This window comes from Coregonus lavaretus (assembly GCF_964263955.1).
Source record: "Coregonus lavaretus genome assembly, contig: HAP1_SCAFFOLD_1664, whole genome shotgun sequence".
Classification (NCBI taxonomy): Eukaryota; Metazoa; Chordata; class Actinopteri; order Salmoniformes; family Salmonidae; genus Coregonus; species Coregonus lavaretus.
In genome coordinates this window covers 1-26744 of record NW_028165914.1, presented here as the reverse complement: position 1 = coordinate 26744, position 26744 = coordinate 1, and the positions used below count along the sequence as shown (strand labels likewise).

General features: G+C 45.3%; 2 protein-coding genes across 2 annotated transcripts; both read right to left on the bottom strand.

The window, feature by feature from the left end:
* Positions 1-3: 3 nt before the first annotated feature.
* Positions 4-5630, bottom strand: LOC311115295 (inosine-uridine preferring nucleoside hydrolase-like). The gene is made up of 8 exons (XM_084190487.1): positions 5303-5630; positions 4919-5027; positions 4471-4759; positions 3547-3746; positions 3223-3402; positions 2905-3016; positions 2452-2588; positions 4-604 (listed from the first exon to the last, which is right to left on the bottom strand). Exons 1-8 carry the CDS (start codon positions 5548-5550, stop codon positions 254-256), a joined length of 1626 nt encoding a protein of 541 aa, XP_084046613.1. The 5' UTR covers positions 5551-5630; the 3' UTR covers positions 4-253.
* An 849-nt stretch (positions 5631-6479) lies between these two features.
* LOC311115294 (inositol polyphosphate-4-phosphatase type I A-like) lies at positions 6480-26012 on the bottom strand (the record flags this gene model as incomplete). The annotated part of the gene is made up of 20 exons (XM_084190486.1): positions 6480-8793; positions 15655-15809; positions 15993-16105; positions 16476-16573; positions 17371-17638; positions 17722-17845; positions 18469-18641; positions 18922-18954; positions 19369-19678; positions 19990-20208; positions 21161-21347; positions 22085-22102; positions 22689-22797; positions 22886-22990; positions 23146-23276; positions 23429-23576; positions 24226-24316; positions 24492-24606; positions 25502-25581; positions 25896-26012. Coding segments are annotated over 20 exons (2727 nt in total), but the record flags the coding sequence as incomplete, so codon positions are not given.
* Between the last annotated feature and the right edge of the window lie 732 nt (positions 26013-26744).

Sequence of the window (26744 nt, the reverse complement as noted above, 5' to 3'; positions counted from 1 at the left end):
AGAAACATTGTAGAATATATATTTCCTGTTAAAGTAAAATGATTGGTGATTCAGAACATAATGGCAAGTCAAAACAGACACTGGAGACATATCCACCACCTCAAACTGTCTCCCTCTTATCAGGATCTCTCTGTACAAAAAACAAATTACGAAAGAGGAGTGGAATTCTGTAGCCCCACCCCAATAATGATAAAAAAACAATTGAAAGCAATATGGGACAGTGGCCTAGGTGGGGTTCCCAACCCAGTGCTTGTTACTTCAAGGAGTCCATCAACAGCCCCTTGAAGCTCTCCAGGTCCACCGTCCTCATGATGACGACCTGGTGCTCCTTCTCCAGGACTCCCAGCTTGTCCAGGACCATCATGCCCCGGGTGTAGGTCCCCTGAAGCTCCACGGTAACCGCCACCGGCTCAGACACCCACACGAAACCGTCATCGATGGCCGCTGCCATGGCGTACGAGTCGCACGACACAAAGCCCGGTCCGGCCGTCATCTCCCTCTGGAAGCGAGCGCAGGAGGCCACGGTGTCCATGGTGTGTTTGAAGACGCTCTTCATGAAGCGGGCCTTGTCTGTGTCCTGGGCCAGCCACTTGTCACAGAACGACTGCAGGGTGGTGATTAGAGACGGATGGGACAAGTGGGTTTGGAGAAAATACTAATCAATTTACTCTGACAGAATGTATGTAAAATCTTTGTAAAAAGACTGCAAGAGATATTTCGATAATAATGAATTGTATAAGTGAGCCAGTGGTTGCATCTCAATAATTGAAAGAGGCCTCCTCTCCTTGTCTCATTTCCTCCATCTGCTCGGATGTGAGAGAACTGGACCAGTGCTTACAATAAAGCCTGGTAGTGTATGTGCCTTTATGTAGTCTGTATACATTGTATTCAGAAAGCATTCAGACACCTTGACCTTTTCCACATATTGTTACGTTACAGCCTTATTCTAAAATTGATAATAGTTTTTTCATCCCCCATCAATCTACACACAATACCCCATAATGACAAAGCAAAAACAGGTTTTTAGAAACTAATCTATTAAAAATAAGAACCTGAAATATTACACTTACATAGGTATTCAGACCCTTTACTCAGTACTTTGTTGAAGCACCTTTGGCAGAAATTATAGCCATGAGTCTTCTTGGGTATGACAATACAAGCTTGGCACACCTGTATTTGGGGAGTTTCTCCCATTCTTCTCTGCAGATCCTCTCAAGCTCTGTCAGGTTAGATGGGGGAGCATTTCAGGTCTCTCCAGAGATGTTAGATTGGGTTCATGTCCGGGCTCTGGCTGGGCCACTGAAGGACATTCAGAGACTTGTCCCGAAGCCACTCCTGCGTTGTCTTGGCTGTGTGCTTAGGGTTGTTGTCGCCCCAGTGTGAGGTCCTGAGCGCTCTGGAGCAGCTTTTCATCAAGGATCTCTCTGTACTTTGCTCTGTTCATCTTTGTCTCGATCCTGACTAGTTTCCCAGTCCCTGCCGCTGAAAAACATCGCCACAGCATGATGCTGCCACCACCATGCTTCACTGTAGGGATGGTGCCAGGTTTCCTCCAGAAGTGACGCTTGGCATTCAGGCCAAAGAGTTCAATCTTGGTTTAATCAGACCAGAGAATCTTGTTTCTCATGGTCTGAGAGTCTTTAGGTGCCTTTTGGCAAACTCCAAGCGGGCTGTCATGTGCCTTTTACTGAGGAGTGGCTTCCGTCTGGCCAGTCTACCACCAATGCCTGATTGGTGGAGTGCTGCAGAGATGGTTGTCCTTCTGGAAGGTTCTCCCATCTCCACAGAGGAACTCTAGAGCTCCGTCAGAGTGACCATCGGGTTCTTGGTCACCTCCCTGACTAAGGCCCTTCTCCCCCGATTGCTCAGTTTGGCCAGCTCTAGGAAGAGTCTTGGTGGTTCCAAACTTCTTCCATTTAAGAATGTGTTCTTGGGGACCTTCAATGCTGTAGACATTTTTGGGTACCCTTCCCCAGATCTGTGCCTCGACACAATCCTGTCTCGGAGCTCTACAGACAATTCCTACGACCTTATGGCTTGGTTTTTACTCTGACATGCACTGTCAACTGTGGGACCTTATATAGACAGGTGTGTGCCTTTCCAAATCCCGTCCAATCAATTGAATTTACTACAGGTGGAAAGCAATCAAGTTGTAGAAACATCTCAAGGATGATCAATGGAAACAGGATGCAGCTGAGATCAATTTCGAGTCTCATAGCAAAGGGTCTGAATACTTATGTAAATAAGTAATAAGAATAATACATTTGCTAACATTTCTAAAAACCTGTTTTCGCTTTGTCATTATGGGGTATTGTGTGCAGATTGGTGAGGATTTTTATTTATTTAATTCATTTTAGAATAACACTAACGTAACATAATGTGGAAAAAGTCAAGGGGTCTGAATAATTTCATAAGGCACTGTAGGTAGATGACCAGAACCTGTGGTCTTACCCATGGTAGCTTGTTCTCACAGCAGAACTCCCAGGTAGCGATGTAGGTTGGACAGAAGAAGCGGTTCAGGACAATGTAAGCAGCCTCCGGATCGGCAGCAAAGTTGAACTCTGCACACATGGTGGTGTTCCCCCTAGCTGCAAACACATAACAATACCCAAGAAACAAACGTTATTATTAGGTCATTATCATACATAACATCCTACCATGCCATTTCTCTTTAAATATCCTACCAGGTTCAAATCAAATTAAAATGTTTTTGCCACATGCGCCAAATACAACAGGTGTAGACATTACAGTGAAATGCTTACTTACTAGCCCTTAACCAACAATGCAGTTGTTTTTTTAAAGAAAAAAGTACAACAAAAAAAAGTGTTAATTGACTATGACAAAGTATGTTGATAACAAGTCACTAGGCCTATGTAAATTGCATTATATACATAAAGCCCTTACAGTCAGTGTTGCCTCCCATGATGAAGAGGCCTTTGAGTTTCTGAGGGAGGGTGGGGTCAATCTTCACTGCAAGGGCCAGGTTGGTCAACGGGGCTGTGGCTACCAGGCACACCTAGACAGAGAAACAAACGGAGTCAATCCAGACAACTACTAAGAAGGAAAAATACCCCTGGGGCTTGGAAAAATACCCTTAACGCCTTGTCCGCTAGGCGGTAGACCTTGTTTGGATTCGAAGCCCCAATGCAAACACATTGCTCATAGATCTAGGGGTGCTAGGGGTTGGTTTTAGCCTAGGAACCTAACCCTTTTGTTACCGACCTCTCCAGGGTTCTCATTGACCAGCCTGATGATGGCTTCCACAGCTCCTTCTGTCTGCAGCAGCTCCAAGCCCGGGGCGTCTGGGTCAGGGGCGTCCCCCAGCCCATCCTGCCCGTGGAAGGTGCCTGAAGACAGGAGGTGGCCCATCAGAGGCTCCGCAGCTCCACCGAACACTGGGATCTAACACAACACAGCAGATATAATACACACTGAAATGAGCCTATAATAGAGCATAAGCTTACCACCAAACTGGTATGATTGTTACAAATCAATCGTTATTTTAATTAAGTAACAAGAAGGGAGCATTCTTTCCACCAGGCCTACCTCAAGTCGCTGGCAGACCTTGAGAACGCGCAGTGTATTCCTGCAGGAGTTTTCCAGGGAGGTGTTGCCGCTTACGCAGGTGATCCCCAGGACCTCCACGTTGGGGGCTGCGAGAGCCATCATGATGGCCTGAGCATCATCCAGCCCTGTGTCCACGTCAAGCACCAGCTTCTTCTCCGACCTCCTTGGATCCTTGAAAGCTTAGAGGTGCATTCAATGACATATTAGCAGTAACATTATCTGGACATTACACTCCAAAATCAAAGTTTTTCAACATTTCTTTACCCGGAAGATTGTGCTTGACGATAGTCTGACTGTCGTTGCTGAGGTGTCTTCTTTGAAAGACTAAAGCACGGGTGCTACACCTTGTCATGCACCTTTATATCGGAATGCATGGAGAAGACACACAGTATATGAATTTAATCATAAATTATAATCGGGCTGAGTATAGCTGCCGTAAAGAATATCTGATATTGGCTATATGGAAGCCCCATTTGTAACCCTGCAGGCTATTATTTTTTATTTTGGAACTAGATTCTCGATCATGCCAGGTTTGCATTTGCGTTTTTTTTAATTGACCAGGCTAAAGTTCTGTGGTTGTGTTACACGAAACCCATGGATAAATGTCCTGCGCATGTAGGTGGTAACCAGAGTTTGCCGGCCTGTCGTAGGTCAAAAGGTTGGTAAACTGTCAACTGTAACCTGTTATTACCACGCTGATTACCGCTGGAATTCACGTGTAAGCTCGCGAGACTTCCGGATAGTTGTATGAGGTTAGGTAAAGTTAAAAAATAAAATAAATAAATAAATAAAAGCACCACTACACCGCTGTATGTGAGGGTGTAACGTCCCCAATGTTGTGGCAACGTAATGGCAATGCTACCTCCTTAACATAATAGCACGTATTATGTCAGAAATACTAACCAGATCCAGGCCGCCTTTTTCTTGCCTGTTCTCTTAGCTTTGTATCAGTGTCCATCACCATTCGAATCCCTTTGATCACCTCGTGTTTCTTTCTCTCACATTTTGGAGGACAGTTCAATGTTGCTGCAATGTTGTGAATGTCCTTCGGTAGGATGACCTTTCCAGTTACTTTGGTGAGCTCTTCTATCACCAATCTTTTGTTGCCATCGTACTTTGCCAGCAATTCTGAACACTTGGCACGTTCAGCCGGACATAGTTGTCTCCTCTTGGGGTAGTGCTTGAATGTAGCCTGTGCAAGAACATATTCATTTAAATAAATGTGTGAACAACCATCAACCAGTAATTGTTATTATGTGACAGTCCTACTGTAGTTTATCATAACAGTAACACTATAACATGCATCATGGTATTGCCATCTGGAATTGAACCCATTATGTTGACCACTCACCTCACTGACTTCATGGTTGTGTATTTTGACCATTTCCTTCACAACTAATCTCTCTCCATCCTCTGTAGTTTTGACTTTGATTAACGCTGGGCATCCAACCCTGCAGGTACTGTAGAGACAATGAGCCTACTTTAACATAGGTTCGAACAATGTAAAATGAAATACATTCTAAATAAAAACTTTTTTTAGAGAAAAAAAACTCTTACCGCCCCCACTACAAAAAAAATATGCTATCTTGTCCTTGAAACATTACATTGAAATACTCTTATTATGGCGGCCAGTGGCTGCAAAACAGCGCCCCCTGTCAGCAGATCTAGCAGATATGTAGGCTACATGACCATGGATACAAGCAAAAAAAGTAATCTAGAAATGGAAGTTAGCTACCTCGTTTTCGGACGCACTCCTTTAGAATGTGATAAGAAATTTCTGCCACCGTGTATACAAGTCAGATGTATGTTCACATACTTCAACTCAGGATTGTAATAGTGCCTTGGATTTAATCGTTTGACTTTTTCAATTGTTCTTGCGTCACGGCGGTAAAACTGTACAAAATTCTCATTTTCGAATGCGATAACCGCATTATTAAAGTCTGTATAATTTGAGTATGTCGACCCAACATCAAGAGAAGCCATTCCTCTTCGAGAAACAAAGACGTCCTTTCACGGAACCGCAGCCACTACAATCGAGTTCTTCTTCTTCCCCGTTTTTGTTCGTTCTTTAGTGTGCAAAACAGATGTTGAGTGCATTACTGCCACCGTCTGGACTGGAGTGTGATCAAGCGTACTAGACCACATGAATAAATCTAGACTGCTAATGTCTGCCAAGGTCGTAATCTTAGCAGACCGTAGTTCTCCAAAACCTTTTCCTAATGCCGTGAATGTATTAAAATACCAATCTTTGGACGTATCCTGAACAGTGGAAGAAAATATTTATTCCGGAGATGTTTTAGTCAAAATTAAATGAGTCCAATATTAATTATCAAATACAAATAATACAGGGTTACAACTGGGGCTAAAGTCTGAGTAGATTTCCATTCACTGTGTGTGACCACTATGGGCCTGACACAGTTGTCCAAGCAATTCTACCCGGCACTCCTTTGTATAAAGAGAAGTGAAAAATAAACCCAATTACCTCCACCTCTGGAAATGAGACACTGATCTCCATAGCGTGCAGTATGCCAATAGTGCTGCCATTGTCTTCAAGTAGCACTGTATTTTAGGAATCAAAACGTGTTGAACCTTGTTTCTTTCTAGTTGTGACTATGTCTTTGGATCGCTCCACAGACATCACTGGCATCATATCTCTACACCTTTGCTACTGTATAACAAGTGGCATCTTGCAGAGAACAAAAAATCCTAGTAGCCAGACACAAGGTCTTTTGTTTTGCTGTGGCTGTGGCCTGGCTGGATGACATTTCACTCTAGCTAGAGTCACCCAGATAAGATTCTGGAATAGAATGAATTGCAATGAGAGAACGGAACATTCCAACACCCTTTCCACTATTCCAACATCTTGATGTAAACTTTCAAGTCTTCCATTACAAAGACAAAAGAAAGATGTTGAACATTCTTTTTTTATTAGCATCAGATATTGATGAAAGCTTCATTTATAGCAATAGTCTGGCCTATACAGATATCCCATCTCTGTGTGTAGGATACAAGATATGCACTCATTACAATAGAAAGAAATACAAATCCAATCCCAATGCTTATTGAATTATACCCTTTAGTATTGTACATAAATGCAAAATAAAGTCTGCAGATAGCAAAATATGTTTCCAATAATTCTAAATAAAATATTTATAAGCATGAAAGACACTACAGTGCACAACACAATAAATGTGCACAAACTGTATCTCACAGTTGAGCTTATGGGTAAATTCTGTCGTGTGCAGTACAGAGGTGCCTGTTGAAAAACAAACATATGTGAAACTTTGATACATGCACAAACATATGACTCATTTGTAAGTCTCCTCTGGCTCAATTGTGTATCCAATTGCAATCTCATTAAATGTTGTAAAAAAGAAAGTTGACATTGCTGCTTCATGGTGAACATAGACATTACAAAGATGTTGTTGTTGAGCAGTACAGTTTCCAAATTAACATACAATGTAACTCCCATACCGATAACAATTTTACTGATTATTTATTTTTTACCCTGGTCAACAACTTCTGCCAACAAGACAATCCTAAAATAACATTGCAACAAATGCACAACATTTTCCTAAATAGTTGATAAAGAAATGTGCTTCTTGGGTGTTTAAATGGTTTACTACTGGCCTTTACTTGGTTCAAAATTAGAACAGAAAATAATCTATTCGACTCGATTTCCTTTACTGGCCAATGTTATATATATTTACATATAATGTATTATGTTTCATTTGCTACCCTCAAACCCTACTTTTTCCAGAAATGAACTTGGTAAAAGAGTGAAGTGGATCGTTCTAGAACATTCATAGCTTTTTCATATTTCTCTTTAAGTCTTAAAGGAATAGTTCAGGATTTTGGCAATGAGGCCCTCTAGTCTTTGTGCTAAGCTAGTTAGCATTGGCTCACAAAACTACCTCTAACTTCCTTCATACTGGACGCAGATACATAAAAATGGTATCCACGAGTTCACCCGACTCGCAGGAAGTAGATAAAGGGCCTCATTTGCCAAAATCTCGAACTATCCCTTTAAGACAGTGCTAAGACTTCACAGTGAGCTGCCAGACAATGCCACACAGCTAAATGCATTCACAAGTTAAAAGCAGGCTTTACAGATATGGAAACAGTACATAGGTGAGGTACGCATCAGACACTGAAAGCTCTAGTTGGTCTTGGGTTGCCATTGCAGTCTGTGGGACATCCCTCTACAGGGTTTCTTAAACTATGAGTTGGGTTCCAAAGTGGGCCCTGGGCATGCGAGAGGTGAGAATGAGAATACATCTATAATCACGCACTATTTCTTCTTCATTTGGGTCATCTGGTGGACCATTTGGGTCACAGGAGGACGGTCAATTTCTTAGTCAGTTCTCAAGCTGAAAATGTTTAAGAACCCCTGCTCTACAGGATTAGTGTACTGCTAAATCCACGTGGGGAAGGATTCATTCATCAAGTCCATCAGACTAGCGTGACTTGGGCCCAGTTCCACATTAATGTGTAGTCCATACGTAAAACACTCACTAAATAAGAACTCTGAAATGCATAGACTCTGGCCAATGACGCCAACCAAATGTATGAATCACAGTTTACATGTCAACTATGGGGTTGAGACACACAACTGTTAACATAGTCAACATGAAGTAGCATCGTCCCAGTATGAACGTTTAGGTGACCTATAGATTGCCTGAACCTCTGAAAATAACTCAAAGTCATCACTGTGTATAGAGGTAAAGAATCAGTGACCGTCTCTTCAGGAAAACGACCTCCTCGCTTTATCTTGACTACCCTAAAAACGTGATGTAACCAAACAGTGTTGTTACTTGTCCCACCTGACTTCTCTACAACTTCAGAACAATCTAGAAGGTATGTGAGGTCTGAATACATTGTATATAGTTTCTCAACCAGTAATGGTTTGGCAGTTTGAAATTGAAAATATGACTAGATTCAGTGCACAGGTATTTACCACAGGACTTCCGCAACTACCGTAGGTTGAAGACCATCTAAACATTGATTTGGCAGAAAAAAAGGCATCATTTTTTAAATACTGTTGTTGTTGTTGCTGTCCCTATTAGATACAGTAGAATAGATTATGATCCAAATCAAGTCTCGACCTTCCCAAACGTTCCATCGGGTGGCCTGTAATGTTTGGGGAAGGCCTTGAGCTGCAGACTGTTAAAAGCATACTTGCGACATCCCACGTTCTTCATGGTATTCTCCCGTCTGCAGCCCTCACTGGGAAAAAGGAGGAGGGAGGGAGGGATGGAGGGAGGGAGGGAGGGAGGGCAAGCACAGATAGAGAGGATGACAGCAAAGTGAAGAAAACAAAACAAAAAAGGGCTTGTGTTAAAAGACAATGAGAAACCCAAAAACCCAACCAACACACTGACGCCACTGTCAAAGAAACATAGGGGCAACAGCTAAAGCCAACGGTTGGACGGATGGTCGGGGGAAATGGGGAATATCGGGATGGGGTTGGAGGGAGGGGTACAGACCACTAATACTGTGTACAGAAGACGTGCTTCCTAGATAGAGTTACGAGCATCACAGATAAAGCGAAACAAGAGCAATAGCAAACACACAGACTAAAAAAGTTATACATTCTAATTTCAATGCAACAGTTCCATTCCCGGGCAAACAGAGAACTGCACTATTCAAATACTCTATAGTGAAATATACACCTTCGCCTCTGTGATACATTTGGCATGACATTTATTACATAACAACATTAAAGCTGATTCTTTGGGCTGCTGACTAACTGACTGTTATTGCACTGTCCAGAGAGAAGCATTAGAGAGAGAGAGAGGGAGAAACGTATACTATTTCAGAACATATTCATAAATGGTCATCTAAGCAATCCTGATACTGGGTTGGAACTGGGCAAAGTACCAGACCAAGGGTTAACACAAAGATATCTGGAACAGCAACTAGAATTCTTCCCTCTCATTATAAATTGACACCTGCATGACGATGATGTAATAATCATAATCACATCATAAACTCTCTATAAGAATACATATATTTAGCAAACATGTAAGCATTTAGACATACAAGCATTCAAATATAATGCAACACAATATAAATATATTCTCTATAGTCAAAAGCTCTAAGGAATTCAAGAGAAACAGAAAAATAAAACTTGAGTCAGGAACATGGTTTTAGTTGGAATATTCCTGGATTTAGCGTCACTATGGTTACATGTTTAACAGTGTGTTTCTTCATCGGAATTAAATACACCAACAGAACAAACTGCCACCAGCACATTCTGCAAATCTCTTCAACTTCAGAATGGTCTCCTAATTGCATGTATCCCCAGAATGGAGCAATCCAACTCTTTTCATAGGACCTACTGGAGCTACTGGGGGACAAGCGTCTGTAGTGTCATTACCAACCAGCAGGAGGCGCTATTTCACATTTGGCTGAGGCAAACACCATCCTAATATTGTACATACTGGGGTTACATCCTAAATGGCGCCCTATTCCCTATATAGTGCACTACTTTTGACCAGGGTCTATAGGGCTCTGGTCAAAAGTTGTACACTATGTAGGGAATAGGGTGCCATTTGGGATAGAACCTGGGTGCTGCTCTCATGGAACACATGTTCCTCTGGTCCCTCTCAGCTCTCTCCCCTGGCTGTCACTTAGATGGTGTTTTCATGGGACAATAGAGGTAGTTCTACAACAGCATACTTATCAATAGATGATCTGATTTTATACATTTCTATTATTTACAATATGGATATACAAGATTCAAAATGTAAATCATGTAGAATACTGACAAAGAAATACTGCATATACTTAAGTATTTGTCGATAATGTAAACAGTAACATTGCACAAAATCAGTTAAAAAAAAAAAGAATATTTGAATTTCAAAACCAAACCATTGAACTAACCTAGCTATCAAACCCAGCCTAGCGCTCATACCAGTGAGAGGCCTAACCAGCTTGCATATAGCTCAACCAACAGAACCAACAGAGACTAGAGAATGCCTCCAGTTTTACATTGTGGGGGTCTAGATGTTGGAAATGGGGGGTGGAGGGGAAGTAAGACAAGCGTGACAATCTCCCAGAGGAGGCTATTTTGGGACGGATGGTCCATTTCTTTAGTAGGTCACTTTAGATTGGATTGAGTGTGGCCGTCTTGGGATGTAACACAGCACTGAAGACAGGTATTATACTGATTAAAATGGAGAGAGAGACTACGGGGCTGGAAAATGATAACACCACTAGTCTACATACAGTGGGGAGAACAAGTATTTGATACACTGCCGATTTTGCAGGTTTTCCTACTTACAAAGCATGTAGAGGTCTGTACTTTTTAATCATAGGTACACTTCAACTGTGAGAGACGGAATCTAAAACAAAAATCCAGAAAATCACATTGTATGATTTTTAAGTAATTAATTTGCATTTTATTGCATGACATAAGTATTTGATCACCTACCAACCAGTAAGAATTCCGGCTCTCACAGACCTGTTAGTTTTTCTTTAAGAAGCCCTCCTGTTCTCCACTCATTACCTGTATTAACTGCACCTGTTTGAACTCGTTACCTGTATAAAAGACACCTGTCCACACACTCAATCAAACAGACTCCAACCTCTCCACAATGGCCAAGACCAGAGAGCTGTGTAAGGACATCAGGGATAAAATTGTAGACCTGCACAAGGCTGGGATGGGCTACAGGACAATAGGCAAGCAGCTTGGTGAGAAGGCAACAACTGTTGGCGCAATTATTAGAAAATGGAAGAAGTTCAAGATGATGGTCAATCACCCTCGGTCTGGGGCTCCATGCAAGATATCACCTCGTGGGGCATCAATGATCATGAGGAAGGTGATGGATCAGCCCAGAACTACACGGCAGGACCTGGTCAATGACCTGAAGAGAGCTGGGACCACAGTCTCAAAGAAAACCATTAGTAACACACTACGCCGTCATGGATTAAAATCCTGCAGCGCACGCAAGGTCCCCCTGCTCAAGCCAGCGCATGTCCAGGCCCGTCTGAAGTTTGCCAATGACCATCTGGATGATCCAGAGGAGGAATGGGAGAAGGTCATGCGGTCTGATGAGACAAAAATAGAGCTTTTTGGTCTAAACTCCACTCGCCGTGTTTGGAGGAAGAAGAAGGATGAGTACAACCCCAAGAACACCATCCTAACCGTGAAGCATGGAGGTGGAAACATCATTCTTTGGGGATGCTTTTCTGCAAAGGGGACAGGACGACTGCACCGTATTGAGGGGAGGATGGATGGGGCCATGTATCGCGAGATCTTGGCCAACAACCTCCTTCCCTCAGTAAGAGCATTGAAGATGGGTCGTGGCTGGGTCTTCCAGCATGACAACGACCCGAAACACACAGCCAGGGCAACTAAGGAGTGGCTCCGTAAGAAGCATCTCAAGGTCCTGGAGTGGCCTAGCCAGTCTCCAGACCTGAACCCAATAGAAAATCTTTGGAGGGAGCTGAAAGTCCGTATTGCCCAGTGACAGCCCCGAAACCTGAAGGATCTGGAGAAGGTCTGTATCGAGGAGTGGGCCAAAATCCCTGCTACAGTGTGTGCAAACCTGGTCAAGACCTAAAGGAAACGTATGATCTCTGTAATTGCAAACAAAGGTTTCTGTACCAAATATTAAAGTTCTGCTTTTCTTTTCTTTTCTGATGATGGGCGGCAGGTGGCTTAGTGGGTAAGAGCGTTGTGCCAGTAACTGAAAGGTCGCTGGTTCTAATCCCCGAGCCGACTAGGTGAAAAATCTGTCGATGTGCCCTTAAGCAAGGCACTTAACCCTAATTGCTCCTGTAAGTCGCTCTGGATAAGAGCGTCTGCTAAATAACTAAAATGTAAATGTAAAATGTAATGATGTATCAAATACTTATGTCTTGCAATAAAATGCAAATTCATTACTTAAAAATCATACAATGTGATTTTCTGGATTTTTGTTTTAGATTCCGTCTCTCACAGTTGAAGTGTACCTATGATAAAAATTACAGACCTCTACATGCTTTGTAAGTAGGAAAACCTGCAAAATCGGCAGTGTATCAAATACTTGTTCTCCCCACTGTATTAATGAGTGCATATACAATTAGATGGCTAATCATATTTTTATGGGAGTAGATAGCAGCGACTGTATATGATAATGGTGGATGGACTCTCGGCAGAGACCAGGAAGCCCAAAGTGCAAGGCTTGGAAGTAACCCAAAGTGTTTGCAATCAAATCTCCCTTTCTAGGGCACTTCTCTGTGGAAGCGGGTTGGATTTGGGCTGCTGGGAGCTCTGGAAGTCCCACTTTGACCTGGATAAAGATCCAAGACCTGTATCTACTATCTGAGACCTGGCTAAAGCATTTGGCACAACAAGCATGGGCTGTGTCTCAAATCATCCCCTATCCCCTATATTTAGTGCACTACTGGTCAGAGGTAGTGCATCATTTGGTCGTAGGGTGCCATTTGAGGTTTGCCCATGTACAATCTCTTCATCTTCTCTGTCATTTCCCTATAACTGCAACCCTTATAGGTTCTCAAACAAATAACTAATTCATATATACAAACTCTGTAGTAAATAGGGAACTATGTACCGACACGAAATCTGATAAACTGAAAAATAAACACTTGCGAAAAATCCTCAAAATACTGTCCAATAATAAATGCTATCCAGCAAGTGATATATATCTACACTGCATAATCAAACAAGCCAACAAAGCTCCCCTGAAATATCATACATTCCCAGATTTAGCCAATTCAAATTGCTCCGACGCAAGATTAAACAGTGTCAATTGGCAAGACAAGATAATAATCTTCATTAAGACGACGACAACGTTGATAAAAAGTGCATTGGTTTAAGTGAAAGCGACACGAGTCTCTCCTGCTGTAAGAGTAGGAAGACCTGAGGAAGAACAACAAAATGGCTGCCATATCAAAACATTAGCAGCTTGATATTGCACAGCCAAGCCTTCCCTTGGCTTATGCTGTATGCAAACCTTATGGAAGACATAAACATCAAGCAAGCCAGAACATTTGTATGACTGAAAATAAGCTCTGTGCAAAACCAAAGGATCCATGATGTCATATTATCATATTAGCATGGTTATAATCATGTCATGAGTTGGGAAGCAGCATTATAAATACTCAAGGACAACTGTGACAAAACTTAAATTCAGTTAAAACTTCTTAGCGGCTATATTTCACAAAGTTTCTCTCCATACTCTCAGTTTGTATTTGATTGTTGTAAAACAATGGGTGTTAAAATGAGAAATATGTCAGAACACTGACAGTAACAGTCTCATACAGTACTGCACATAGACCTTTAGACCAGCCTCCTGCTCTGACTGGATTGGTTAGGACAGAGAGCAAGGCGGGAGGAGTGCTGGAGAGGTGGCTGCCCATTGGGTGGAACAGCTGTCAGTTTAGCCGAGTGACGCACATACAGTCCAGTCATGTACACATGGTCTGCCCTCGACCTATCAGAGGGTTCTCCCGGCTGAGCTCCAGACAGACTGACAGAGAGAGAGACTGACTGACTCCCTGTCTTCCTCCTTGACTGACAGAATAACGTTTTGCCTTTCTTCCTGACTGTTGGACACACTGGGGGGAACGGGCAGAGAGAAGAGGGGAGTGGAGTTTGAGAGTAGGTGGGTCTGTGGGGCAGAGTTGGGTAGAGGGGCTGTGCGTTCAGCTGCAGCGGAGCTTGGCCAGGAAGTAGGCGACGCTGAGGAACAGCCAGACGACCAGCAGGTTGGGGCTGAGGGCCAGCAGGGGCAGGGAGTACAGGAGGCTGGGGTCCAGCCTGAAGTCACGCACAGGCAACAGGCCACTCAGGTTCTTCTGGGTGACCCCCTCCCTGGTCCCAATGCTGCGAAGAGGGGGAGGGAGGGAGGAGAAGCCAGGGCCAAAAAGTACAGGTGGCATAGATGGATGGATGGATGGATGGACGCGTGCATTGGGACAGGGATAAAGTGGCCAATAAGAGTGGAGGAGACGGTAATACACGATATGAATGATATGTGGTGGCCATGATCAGCCATGGATAACAAAGAGAGATACCAGTGATGGTGCAGGTGGGGTGTGATAATATTAGGGTTAGGGCCACAGCCAGTGGAATGGAATGTGAAAATAAGACCCATTCAGCCAGAAACGAATCCCAAACGAGGATAAGAAACACCCAAAATGAAAAACGGAAAAATGAAATAATTCCAACCAAAACATGAGAAATCAGAGACAAATACATTGTCATAACAGAGGAAGACAAAGAGAGAGAGGAGAGGAAAATTAAGAGAAATGTTCTGCATCTTTAGGAAAGAAAAGATCTAGAGGTAAGAAGAGAAGACAGTGATGATTGTCCATGTTCATACCACATACAACGGATATGGGGGGGTTGATGAGGGGTGGGGGGCTGGATTTTGTGCTCAAATCCATTCCATTTCAGTCAATTCATTGAATTTGGATTCACTTCCTGAATAGCGGGATGAGGAGGAGAAGGGGGAGGTCTGCCAGCCTCAAGTCATGCAGCACAAGCGTGCCTCTTCCCAGCATGCCTTGCACTTAAAAAGTGGGAAGGTGGCAGGTGAAGAGAGGAGCGAGAGACCATGCAGGAAGCTGCAGGAAAGCATTGCATTACTACCCAACAGATCTTTCACATAACCTACTGTACTTTACAGGGTCCTGTTTATGACAACAAGGAGCTTCTGTTCTGTTCTGGGAGTCATCCCATCCTTACACAAGGTTTCTGTTCCTTCTACCCTCCTTCACTTCATCTAACCCTTCTTGTCCTCTCAGCAAGCAGTGTCAGAGAACAGGGGGATGGGGTTGGAGGAGAGGGGGATGATGTGGGTGTATGGAAAGCGAGCTCAGTCATCATGGGGGAGCATTCTCCGCAAACTGGCTGGACAGACTGACAAGCAGGTGTTACTGCTGGAGAACAGGAAAAAAGATGATGCATGAGGAACCAGTGCTAATTACAGAGAATTCAAATATAACTTGTATTCTTTATAATATTTTAACGGGGGACAGGAGACCCTGTAGTTGGCACTGTCCCAGCATATGGAGCGAGCAGTGTGTGTGTGTGTGTGTTTCATTTTTAGTTCAGGCAGTGGGATGGACACCTACCTGCGCATGCAGTCGAGGGCCTGGGAGAAGACCTGTGGGGCCATGCCGTGTTCGTGCTGTAGGATCAGACACTGCTCCAGGGTGACGGACATGGCTGTGCGGTCCTTAGCACTCTTACAGCTGGTGAAACGCACGCCGTTCAGACGACGACAGATCTGGGGAGGAGAGATACCAGGAAATAATAGACAGCATGCTGCCACTACAAAATTATTCTTCAAATGTGGTTAGGCCTGGTCTGGATCCCCATTAGTAACATCCATACAGAATGAAATGGACTAGACCCAAAAGGATCATCTTCAATAATTCATTCATGGCCCTGCATCGAAAATATGGCCTACCTCTGCTGCCTGCCACAGGATGTCTACGTTCTTGTTCTTCCTGGCGTGTACGTTCTGTCCCAGGAACCTCAGCAGCTCTGGTAGACACGTCTGGGAACGGGACCTGGGCAGGCCTGAGACCAGGAGGGGGAGATGTTATAGGCTACATCTTAACAATATCCTCCATATAGGGACATTTACTTTATGGTGACTTACAGTCCTCAGGTAGGACCATATAGGGACATTTACTTTATGGTGACTTACAGTCCTCAGGTAGGACCATATAGGGACATTTACTTTATGGTGACTTACAGTCCTCAGGTAGGATCATATAGGGACATTTACTTTATGGTGACTTACAGTCCTCAGGTAGGACCATATAGGGACATTTACTTTATGGTGACTTACAGTCCTCAGGTAGGACCATATAGGGACATTTACTTTATGGTGACTTACAGTCCTCAGGTAGGACCATATAGGGACATTTACTTTATGGTGACTTACAGTCCTCAGGTAGGACCTCCTTAAACTGTTCATAGTAGGAGTTGAGTCTGGCCAGACTCTCTAGGTTAATGACCTCCTGCAGAGATGTGTCTCCAAACCTGTCACAAACAGGAGACATTAAACATGTCAACAATACAGGGACAGGAACATCACCAATCTCTTCACCCCTCTTTGTCTCTCTATCACTCCTTTACCCCTCTCACGTCTCTATCACTCCTTCACCCCTCTCACTTCTCCATCACTCCTTCACCCCTCTCACTTCTCCATCACTCCTTCACCCCTCTCACTTCTCCATCACTCCTTCACCCCTCTCACTTCTCCATCACTCCTTCACCCCTCTCACTTCTCCATCACTCCTTCACCCCTCTCACTTCTCCATCACTCCTTCACCCCTCTCACTTCTCTATCACTCCTTCACCCCTCTCACTTCTCCATCACTCCTTCACCCCTCTCACTTCTCCATCACTCCTTCACCCCTCTCACTTCTCTATCACTCCTTCACCCCTCTCACTTCTCCATCACCCCTCTCACTTCTATATCACTCCTTCACCCCTCTCACTTCTCTATCACTCCTTCACCCCTCTCACTTCTCCATCACTCCTTCACCCCTCTCACTTCTCTATCACTCCTTCACCCCTCTCACTTCTCCATCACTCCTTCACCCCTCTCACTTCTCTATCACTCCTTCACCCCTCTCACTTCTCCATCACTCCTTCACCCCTCTCACTTCTCCATCACTCCTTCACCCCTCTCACTTCTCCATCACTCCTTCACCCCTCTCACTTCTCTATCACTCCTTCACCCCTCTCACTTCTCCATCACTCCTTCACCCCTCTCACTTCTCCATCACTCCTTCACCCCTCTCACTTCTCCATCACTCCTTCACCCCTCTCACTTCTCTGCCAGCGTCTGCTGTTCGTTGATCCCCACATTGAAGAGCACAGGCTGGACGCGCAGCAGCATGCCGTTCTGGATCTCCCGCGGCAACGCGTCAAACATGGTCCCCGGCAACGGGATGCGGACGTTGAAGCCGTCCCGGTTGCCGGTGATGACAGGCAGCATGTCGGGGGAGGAGCTGGAGGTTGCCTGGGTCACCTTGAAGGTAACGTTCCGTAGGTCCATGATGCCAACCGACATGTCCTCCAACATGGACAGCTCCTCACCTGGAATAAACACACAGTCAAAATTGTGTGTGTGAGTGAGTGAGTGAGTGAGTGAGTGAGTGAGGAGAGTATGTGTACTTTACCATAGGTGCTGAGCAGAGACTCAAACTGGGCCAGCAGGCCGATGGTGTAGAGCTGCCTTAGGAAACCATCGTCACGGAGACAGTTCCTCAGCTTGATGATGAAGCCACAGATGAGAGCAGTGAGCTGGAGACAGATATTAACATTAACACTGAGTATACAAAACATTAGGAACACCTGCTCTTTCCATGACACTGACCAGGTGAATCCCTTATTGATGTCACTTGTTAAATCCACTTCAATCAGTGTAGATGAAGGGGAGGAGACTGGTTAAAGAAAGATTTTTAAGCCTTGAGACAATTCAGACATGGATTGTGTATGTGTGCCATTCAGAGAGTGAATGGGCAAGACAAAAGATTCAAGTGCCTTTGAACGGGGTAAGCTAGTAGGTGCCAGGCGCACCGGTTTGTGTCAAGAACTGCAACGCTGCTGGGTTTTCACGCTCAACAGTTTCCCTTGTGTATCAAGAATGGTCCACCGCCCAAAGGACATCCAGCCAACTTGACAACTGTGGGAAGCATTGGAGTCAACATGGGCCAGCATCCCTGTGGAACACTTTTGACACCATGTAGAGTCCATGCATAAACTATGTACCCTTCAATATTAGGAAGTTCCTAATTTTGGTATACTCCGTGTATATTAACACTCAACATTCACTTTAACGTCACATACATTTTTATTTACACACATTATTCTACCTCACTGCTTGTGTGTGTGTGTGTACAGGTCAGTATGTGTACTGTGCTGACCGTCTGGCAGAAGACCACGTCTCGTCTGTACTGCAGGGAGAGGTCCATGGCGATGGTAGGAGCGCTGTCCTGCATCAATAGGAACACCATGGACTTCTTAGCCTTGTCACTCATCATAGCCACACACTCTGTCAACGTGGTGAGGAGAGGGTACAGCGCCTCGCTCCACTCCCCTGGGGCAGACACACACACAACATAAACTATGTACCCTTCTGCATTGAAATCATCCTAAGAGACCCTTAAACTGCTGCTGTAACTCCTTCATATAATATGAGAATAACATGTGACAACACATTTGACTTGAAGTCCTTCATCTCTGATAAGGTACTAGAAACAAACAGAGATGTCATACAGACTGTGATATATAGAGCTAGAAGAAGCCGTAGCACTGAGCTGGGCTGCAGCTAGAAGCAGTCAGAGAGACAGGGGACAGAAGCAGGGCAGAGCTCTTACCTGGGAAAGCCTCCTCGCCACTGGGGCTGCCATCTGGAAGGGGTGGAGGTGCCACATGCATGGTTAGGGAGCGCCATCAGCAACATGGCAGATAGCACACACAGTACAGTACAATAAGCACATAATAAGCTAGCTGGCTACAGTACATAGGCTGAGCTGAGCTGGCACATAGAAGGCCACAGCAATGGGACTTTGGCTGGCCCCCAGAATACAACATGAACACTGACAGACCTACCTAACACAGAGCAAACTGAACCATTCACAAATAGGAAATATACATCTTCAGAATGTCTAAGAAACAATATTGCACAAAAACAAGTTAGGCCCATTCTAATAAGTTGAGATATGATGAATATGATAGCAGTGGGAAGATAGGACAATGTGCATGACAAAGCAAAAAAGCAAGTGAAGTGAAAGAAAGAAAGGTAAAGAAGGAAAGAAACCTACATGGGTTTTTGTCAGGGCTAGGTGGGCATGCATGAGTCAGACTCAGGGTGAGAGCAGGCAGGAGGGAGGATGATGATGGTGAGGAAGGTAGTGATGGTGGTGATGAAGGCTCCTCCTGGGTCATGCAGTCGGGGTTGATCCAGAATGCCCTGGTACTCTGGTTACCTTTCTTACTGCTGCCGCCCTGCTGGTCGCCTGGGGTAGTGTCCCCCTTGCTGCTGTCGTTAGGCAGACGGTCCTTCTGAAGGAGCTTGTCCACCCGCTGGATGATGCACTCCAGACTCTTGTCTACGTTTAGCCACACCTTCTCCTGGGGGGAGGGAGTGCAGAGGGGAGGAGGACAAGAAAAGAGAAGAACAGTGAAGAAGGGATAGAAGAGTGGAAGAGAGGAGATGGGGGGAGGAGAGAAGAGAAGAGAATAAACAAAAGATATCGTTTCAGTCAAGACATCTGATGGACCAACATACTAAACCACACCCCACATCAATCACAACAAATCCCTCAGTAAACACACTGCTTTCTTCCTTACATACTGTAACTGTATTTAAGTGCTCCTAATCCACCAAGGCTAAACTGGAGTTGACCTGTGAACCCCTGAGCCCTGGTGACCCCTTGCCTTACCCACTCCTCCTCGTGCCAGTCGTCGTGCAGCGAGGAGCGGCTGTTGCATACGCTCCACTTGGCCAGCAGCGTGTCCTGGTCGTTGCGCAGGACTACTTGATCGGCGGCGTCGGCGGTGGGAGACGCCTTGGAGGCGATGTACTCGGGGCGCGCAGCGTTCAGTGCCTGGATGGCTGAGGCCAGCAGCTTGCAGTCGCACTCCGTCACCAGCTGGCGAGTCTGAGGGTAAAGGTCATAGGAACCACACAGTGGGAATTGAGCCAAGCAAGAGAGGCCGTTCTGTATTGTCTTCCGTCCACATGATGACAAATTAAATTGGTCAAATAATCTATTGATCTCTGTGTTGATGACTGAAGACAAAATACACACTGCACAAACGTCGGCAAAATAGCACCAACAGACCTGGTACCAGGCTAGAGACTCTCCCTCACCAACAGACCTGGTACCAGGCTAGAGGCTCTCCCTCACCAACAGACCTGGTACCAGGCTAGAGACTCTCCCTCACCAACAGACCTGGTACCAGGCTAGATACTCTCCCTCACCAACAGACCTGGTACCAGGCTAGAGGCTCTCCCTCACCAACAGACCTGGTACCAGGCTAGATACTCTCCCTCACCAACAGACCTGGTACCAGGCTAGAGACTCTCCCTCACCAACAGACCTGGTACCAGGCTAGAGACTCTCCCTCACCAACAGACCTGGTACCAGGCTAGAGGCTCTCCCTCACCAACAGACCTGGTACCAGGCTAGAGACTCTCCCTCCCCAACAGACCTGGTACCAGGCTAGAGGCTCTCCCTCACCAACAGACCTGGTACCAGGCTAGAGACTCTCCCTCACCAACAGACCTGGTACCAGGCTAGAGGCTCTCCCTCACCAACAGACCTGGTACCAGGCTAGAGGCTCTCCCTCACCAACAGACCTGGTACCAGGCTAGAGACTCTCCCTCACCAACAGACCTGGTACCAGGCTAGAGACTCTCCCTCACCAACAGACCTGGTACCAGACTAGGGACTCTCCCTCACCAACAGACCTGGTACCAGGCTAGAGACTCTCCCTCACCAACAGACCTGGTACCAGACTAGGGACTCTCCCTCACCAACAGACCTGGTTCCAGACTAGGGACTCTCCCTCACCAACAGACCTGGTACCAGACTAGAGGCTCTCCCTCACCTTATCAGCCAGGATGGTAAGGGTCCTCTCCAGACCGTTGGCAGAGCGGTCCTTGGCGGCGCGGGACAGCCTCTCAGCGTAGTAGCTGACCTGGGTCTTCAGGGTGTTGATGTGGGAGATGATCTCCTTGGCCCGGACGATGTCCTGGGGGATGTACACTATGGACTGGCAGCTGGACAGGGCACTGCTGCAGGGACGGACAGGGTGGGGTGTTAAGAGAACACAGCATTTACCCTGAGACACACAGACATAGACACACACATACAGTAAATACAGACACACACACACACACACACACACACACACACACTAAAGACACACACGTGTAGACAAAGATGGTAAGAGCATACACAGGAAAGTGAGACTGAATGGGCACTGCATTCTAGGAACTGAAGGAGATTGTACTTCTGCAACGTTCTCTCACACTGCTTGACAGATTACACAGGTAGCTGCATTATATACATATCTGAATAATTCAACTCTGTTAGAATATTCTACTCTGCAGGTCGGGGACTGAGCTGAGCATCTACATCTGCATGCACAAGCCTGTTCCTCACCTGGAACACAGACAACACTATCTAGACACCATAGAACCACAGCAGACTCTGTTTAAGATGTAGAATGTACAATGCTATTGTTATGGATCTGTCAAACTCTGTGGTTCTATGGCTCTGAAAACCCATAGCAAGCACTCTACTGTAGATCACCCTCTATCAATATACAGTAGCTTACAATGGTACTCACAGACGCCCATTGTGGACGCATACTAACAGTGGTGAAACACAGGCAGGTGACACAGCCTTACAGCTAAACAACAAACTCAGTGACAGCAAACCAACAATTATTTCCGTGCAGAAAGAACCAAACAAATAGTGGGGAGAGTAAAACGACTAAAGAAAATAATCTGAATACATAGGAACTCACCATTCTTCCTCATAAACGCTGATTAGAAAATAAAGATGCAATTGGAAAAATTAAAAAGCCAGAAAACGGAAAATCATCTTAGAAATATATAATATAATCATAGGGAAATGCCAAGGCTAAAAGCAGCATATCATGTAGTGTATAATGAGAAAATGACAACACAAACAGATAGAAAGTCGGCCATCAAAATACAGACCATGCAGTAGCACAGGCACAAGAACAAAGGAAAAGAGACGTACGCGGATTTGATAAATGAGGCATTGCATTTGACAGTATGTTCTGGGTTATCATTCATTAACCACATAAATAATATCATTCTCAAGATGTGATTCTCAACTATATAATGTACAAGGGTGTTTCTCTAGCAAAAGCAGACTTAGGATTCACTTGATTAGAAATGTGTCAGTTAAAAACAAACAAAGACTTAAAAAGTCAAGCCTATACACAGCCAGCTAATCAGTCAGTCAGTAGGGTTGTTAGCTGAAAAATGTGATAAGATTAGTGAGCATTGGCAGCAAGAAGGATATGCCCGATACAAAATTCTAACCAAGGTTCTACACTAGTCCCACCTGGGTTCCACCTCTTTGTGAGGTTCTGTACTCACTGTTTCTTGGCCTCCTCGAACTTGGTGATTTGTTTGCGTAGGCCGCTGTTCTTGAAGCCCTGGCAGTGGGCGGCGGGAGCCCCGATGGTCACCACGTCATACGTGTGGTCTGGGGGAACATAATACAACTATTAAGGCCAAAGTGGGGAGCTGCATGAACAGCCAGGAGGGAAAACGGGGAATGGGGCTCAGCTCACCAAAACCAGACTCATCCTGCACCCTCATCCTCTGGACATGAAGGTTGGTGGGTATAAACTCCAGCTTCCTCTCTGCCTTCAGGTTACTGGCTTTGAACGACGGACCTGGAAGAAAGACCAGAGAAAAGGGAAAGACAGAGTAGGATTATCATGTTAAACCACAACAAACCAAGCACCTTAGACATAGTTATCTGAGGCTGAAGTAAGTTAGTGAGTGTGTTACTTGTAGTGGTGTGTGTGTGTGTGTGTACAGTACTAACCCTTGTAGTTGGTGAGGTCAGAGAGAGTCTCCTGGTAGGTGAGGATGATGGTCTGGTACTGAGTGACTATCTGTCGCCGTAGGTTCTCCCAGCATGGTGACAACTCCCCCAGCTCCTCCAGCTCACAAACCCTGAACACACACACACACACTTCGGCAACTTAGGCATTAAGTGATATTTTATTAATGCACTCTCAATTAAAAAATCTCTGGACACGGTCATAAATGTGCATGTGTGTGTGTTTATGTGTGTGTGTGTGTGTGTGTGTAGTGTAGTAGTGTACCTGACAGCGTCCTCCTCCAGCAGCAGTTTGACATACTGTCTGGGGATGTTGAGAGACAACACACTTTCAGCCATCTGCTCTAGCACCCGCAGGTGGTTACCGTCCGTGGTGGGGAAACGGTACATCCTGGACATGGTGCCTCCAAACACTGCAAGAGACACAGACACAGACACACACACACACACACACACACACACACACACACACACACACGCATGCATGCACGCACATACACACGTGCACACACCCGAAAAATGCTCAACATCATCTAACACAATCTCTGAATCATTTCTTTGGCTCCACAGTCGAGTATTACATTATAAAGGACCTGCATAGTTCGAAGGTCATATTATGTCTCTGTGATGATTTAAAGTGTAAGAGGAGCGTGTGAAAAAGTATTTCCTTCCCAGAGGACAATAACCCATTCCATTGTATACAGATGTCTGGCCAGATATACACACTCACGTCAGAGTGGTGTCTAAGAAAAGCAACGATCTCTCACAGCTAATGACATTTCTCAGTAAAACCTGCTAACATCCAGCCGTGAGGAATGGATCGGATGGACGTCCACTCAAATCATTTAGAGACGCCAAAATAATTTTTAGAACAGACAATCACATTAGGTGAAATGTTACTGAGAATGATACCTAACTGCATTTGTCTCAGGTGACACTTCTGAAATATTGGCGCCTGCTTACAAAGCGGCTCAGTGGGGAAACAGACTCTTCTAGTGGGCTTTGGTAGAGGTGGTGTCAGTGGGCTGAGATAATGGGAACGACCCAGCAGTACCATCCTACCTGATCTCAGCAGGGTATCTTTGCATAAAGATGCATATTTGGCTCTGACGCCCATGGATTCTGTCAGGCTCTCATCCACCGGAAGCACGGTCTGTGGCACACGGGAATAGAAGAGTCACACACGCAGGATGCACACACACACACACACACACACACACACACACACACACACACACCCCCCTAACCCTGGCCACGGTCTCACAGGTCACAGGTGTCTGACATTTGGTGTCAGCGGTAGGGATCCGGCGGACGTCTCGGAAGCTCACCCTGCCGTTGATGGTGTCTGGTAACCTGGCAACAGGCAGTGTCCTCTGGTCCCTCTTCTCCTCTATCTGCCAGGCGATGATGGTAATGTTCCCCACCTGCTTGTTCTCTGCTGATCTGTTCATCAATAACACACATCAACTGCATCCCCCAGCATCACAATCTACAGTCAATGGACAAACAGCAGCAACGATCAAACTATATGACAGATCAAAATATCTATCTGAAAAATGTATAGGCCTTACATTTACATGACTATGGATCCATACATTTAAGCATCCTCTTGTCTGTTATAATAATAATTTAGGTGCTTATATTTGTCCTATTTCACACATGTACAAGTTTGTATTAAATGCATGTGTGAATTGGAAATGTTTGTTGTCCCAACTCCCCCTGAGACACCCTCAGAGAGTGGGGTCACGGCCAGGGTCAGCCATTGATAACTAAAGAATTAAACAAGATTAGTGAACATTGGCAGCAAGCAGGATACACCCGATACAACAGCAACCCTTGAGCAATTAGGGTTAAGTGCCTTGCTCAAGGGCACATAGATTTTGTTTTACCTCGTCGGCTCGGGGATTCGAACTAGCGACCTTTCGGGTTACTGGCACAGCGCTCTAACCGCTAGGCTACCTGCCACCTTACCAAAGGCATGGCATATGAAGATAATTATAATCATATTGACGTACGAAACCTGTCTGATTCAATTCCATTGCTGTGACTGATCAGAGGTGTTTATGGTAGACGTGACTGTATGTCTCTCATACCTCAGGGTCAGGTGTAACCTGTCTGTCTCTCATACCTCAGGGTCAGGTGTAACCTGTCTGTCTCTCATACCTCAGGGTCAGGTGTAACCTGTCTGTCTCTCATACCTCAGGGTCAGGTGTAACCTGTCTGTCCCTCATACCTCAGGGTCAGGTGTAACCTGTCTGTCTCTCATACCTCAGGGTCAGGTGTAACCTGTCTGTCTCTCATACCTCAGGGTCAGGTGTAACCTGTCTGTCTCTCATACCTCAGGGTCAGGTGTAACCTGTGGTTCTTCTCCTGCAGCAGCTCCTTCACAGGAAACAGAGCTGAGCCCAATAAATACATCTAGGTCAGGAGAGAGAGAGAAAGCGAGAGAATAAAAGAGAGAAAGCAAGAGAGACAGGGACAGGGAGAAAGAGAGAGAACGAGAGAGGGAGAGAATAAGGGAGGGAAAGAGTGAGGGAGAGAGAGAGAGAGAAAGGAGAAGGAGACAGAGACAGACATCTAAGATAACAACACTCCCTAGGTCGATGGTGAGGGAAGGGAGGTGATGAGAGGAATGGGACTGACCTACTAGTGGTAGTAGCTTATTATCCGATGGGACCCTGACATATTACTTGGTGTTTTAATGTCATCTTATCTAATAGCATTCTACTCACCGTGCCCTGAGAGCGGTCCTTGACGTCGTACACAGACAGCTTGACCTGCGTCTGCTGGTTGATCAGAGAGTCCTGGAAGAAGGCTATGCTGCTCAGGAATATAGGGTTATTGGTGCCCTGTAGGGGGAAACAATCAATCAATCAAACAATCCATAAAGCTCTCACTGTTGTTTCATCCAAACTGTACACATCCAGAAAGATATTGGATAACAACATTCTTAAATAATGTTTTACTGTCACATACACCGGATAGCTGCAGAAAATTGTGTTGTTTTATACGGTCAGCAATAGTAGTACGGCGCCCCTGGAGCAAATTAAGGTTAAGTGCCTTGCTCAAAGGCACAGACAGATTTTTCACCTTGTCGGCTCGCTTGTGTATTCGAACCAACGACCTTTCGGTTCCTGGCTCAAACCTCGAACCGCTAGGCTACCTGCCGCCCAGGGAGCAGTGCTCTCTCATCTTGCTTCATCCATACTGTACACATCCAGAAACATTTTGGATAACAACATTCTACAATCATATAGGAACACAACAGTACAGTGTAGCAGACGGCAGTAGGGAACAGAGGGATGACGGCAGTAGGGTACAGAGGGATGACGCAGTAGGGAACAGAGGGATGACCGGCAGTAGGGAACAGAGGGATGACAGGCAGTAGGGAACAGAGGGATGACGGCAGTAGGGAACAGAGGGATGACCGGCAGTAGGGAACAGAGGGATGACCGGCAGTAGGGAACAGAGGGATGACAGGCAGTAGGGAACAGAGAGATGACGGCAGTAGGGAACAGAGGGATGACGCAGTAGGGAACAGAGGGATGACCGGCAGTAGGGAACAGAGGGATGACCAGCAG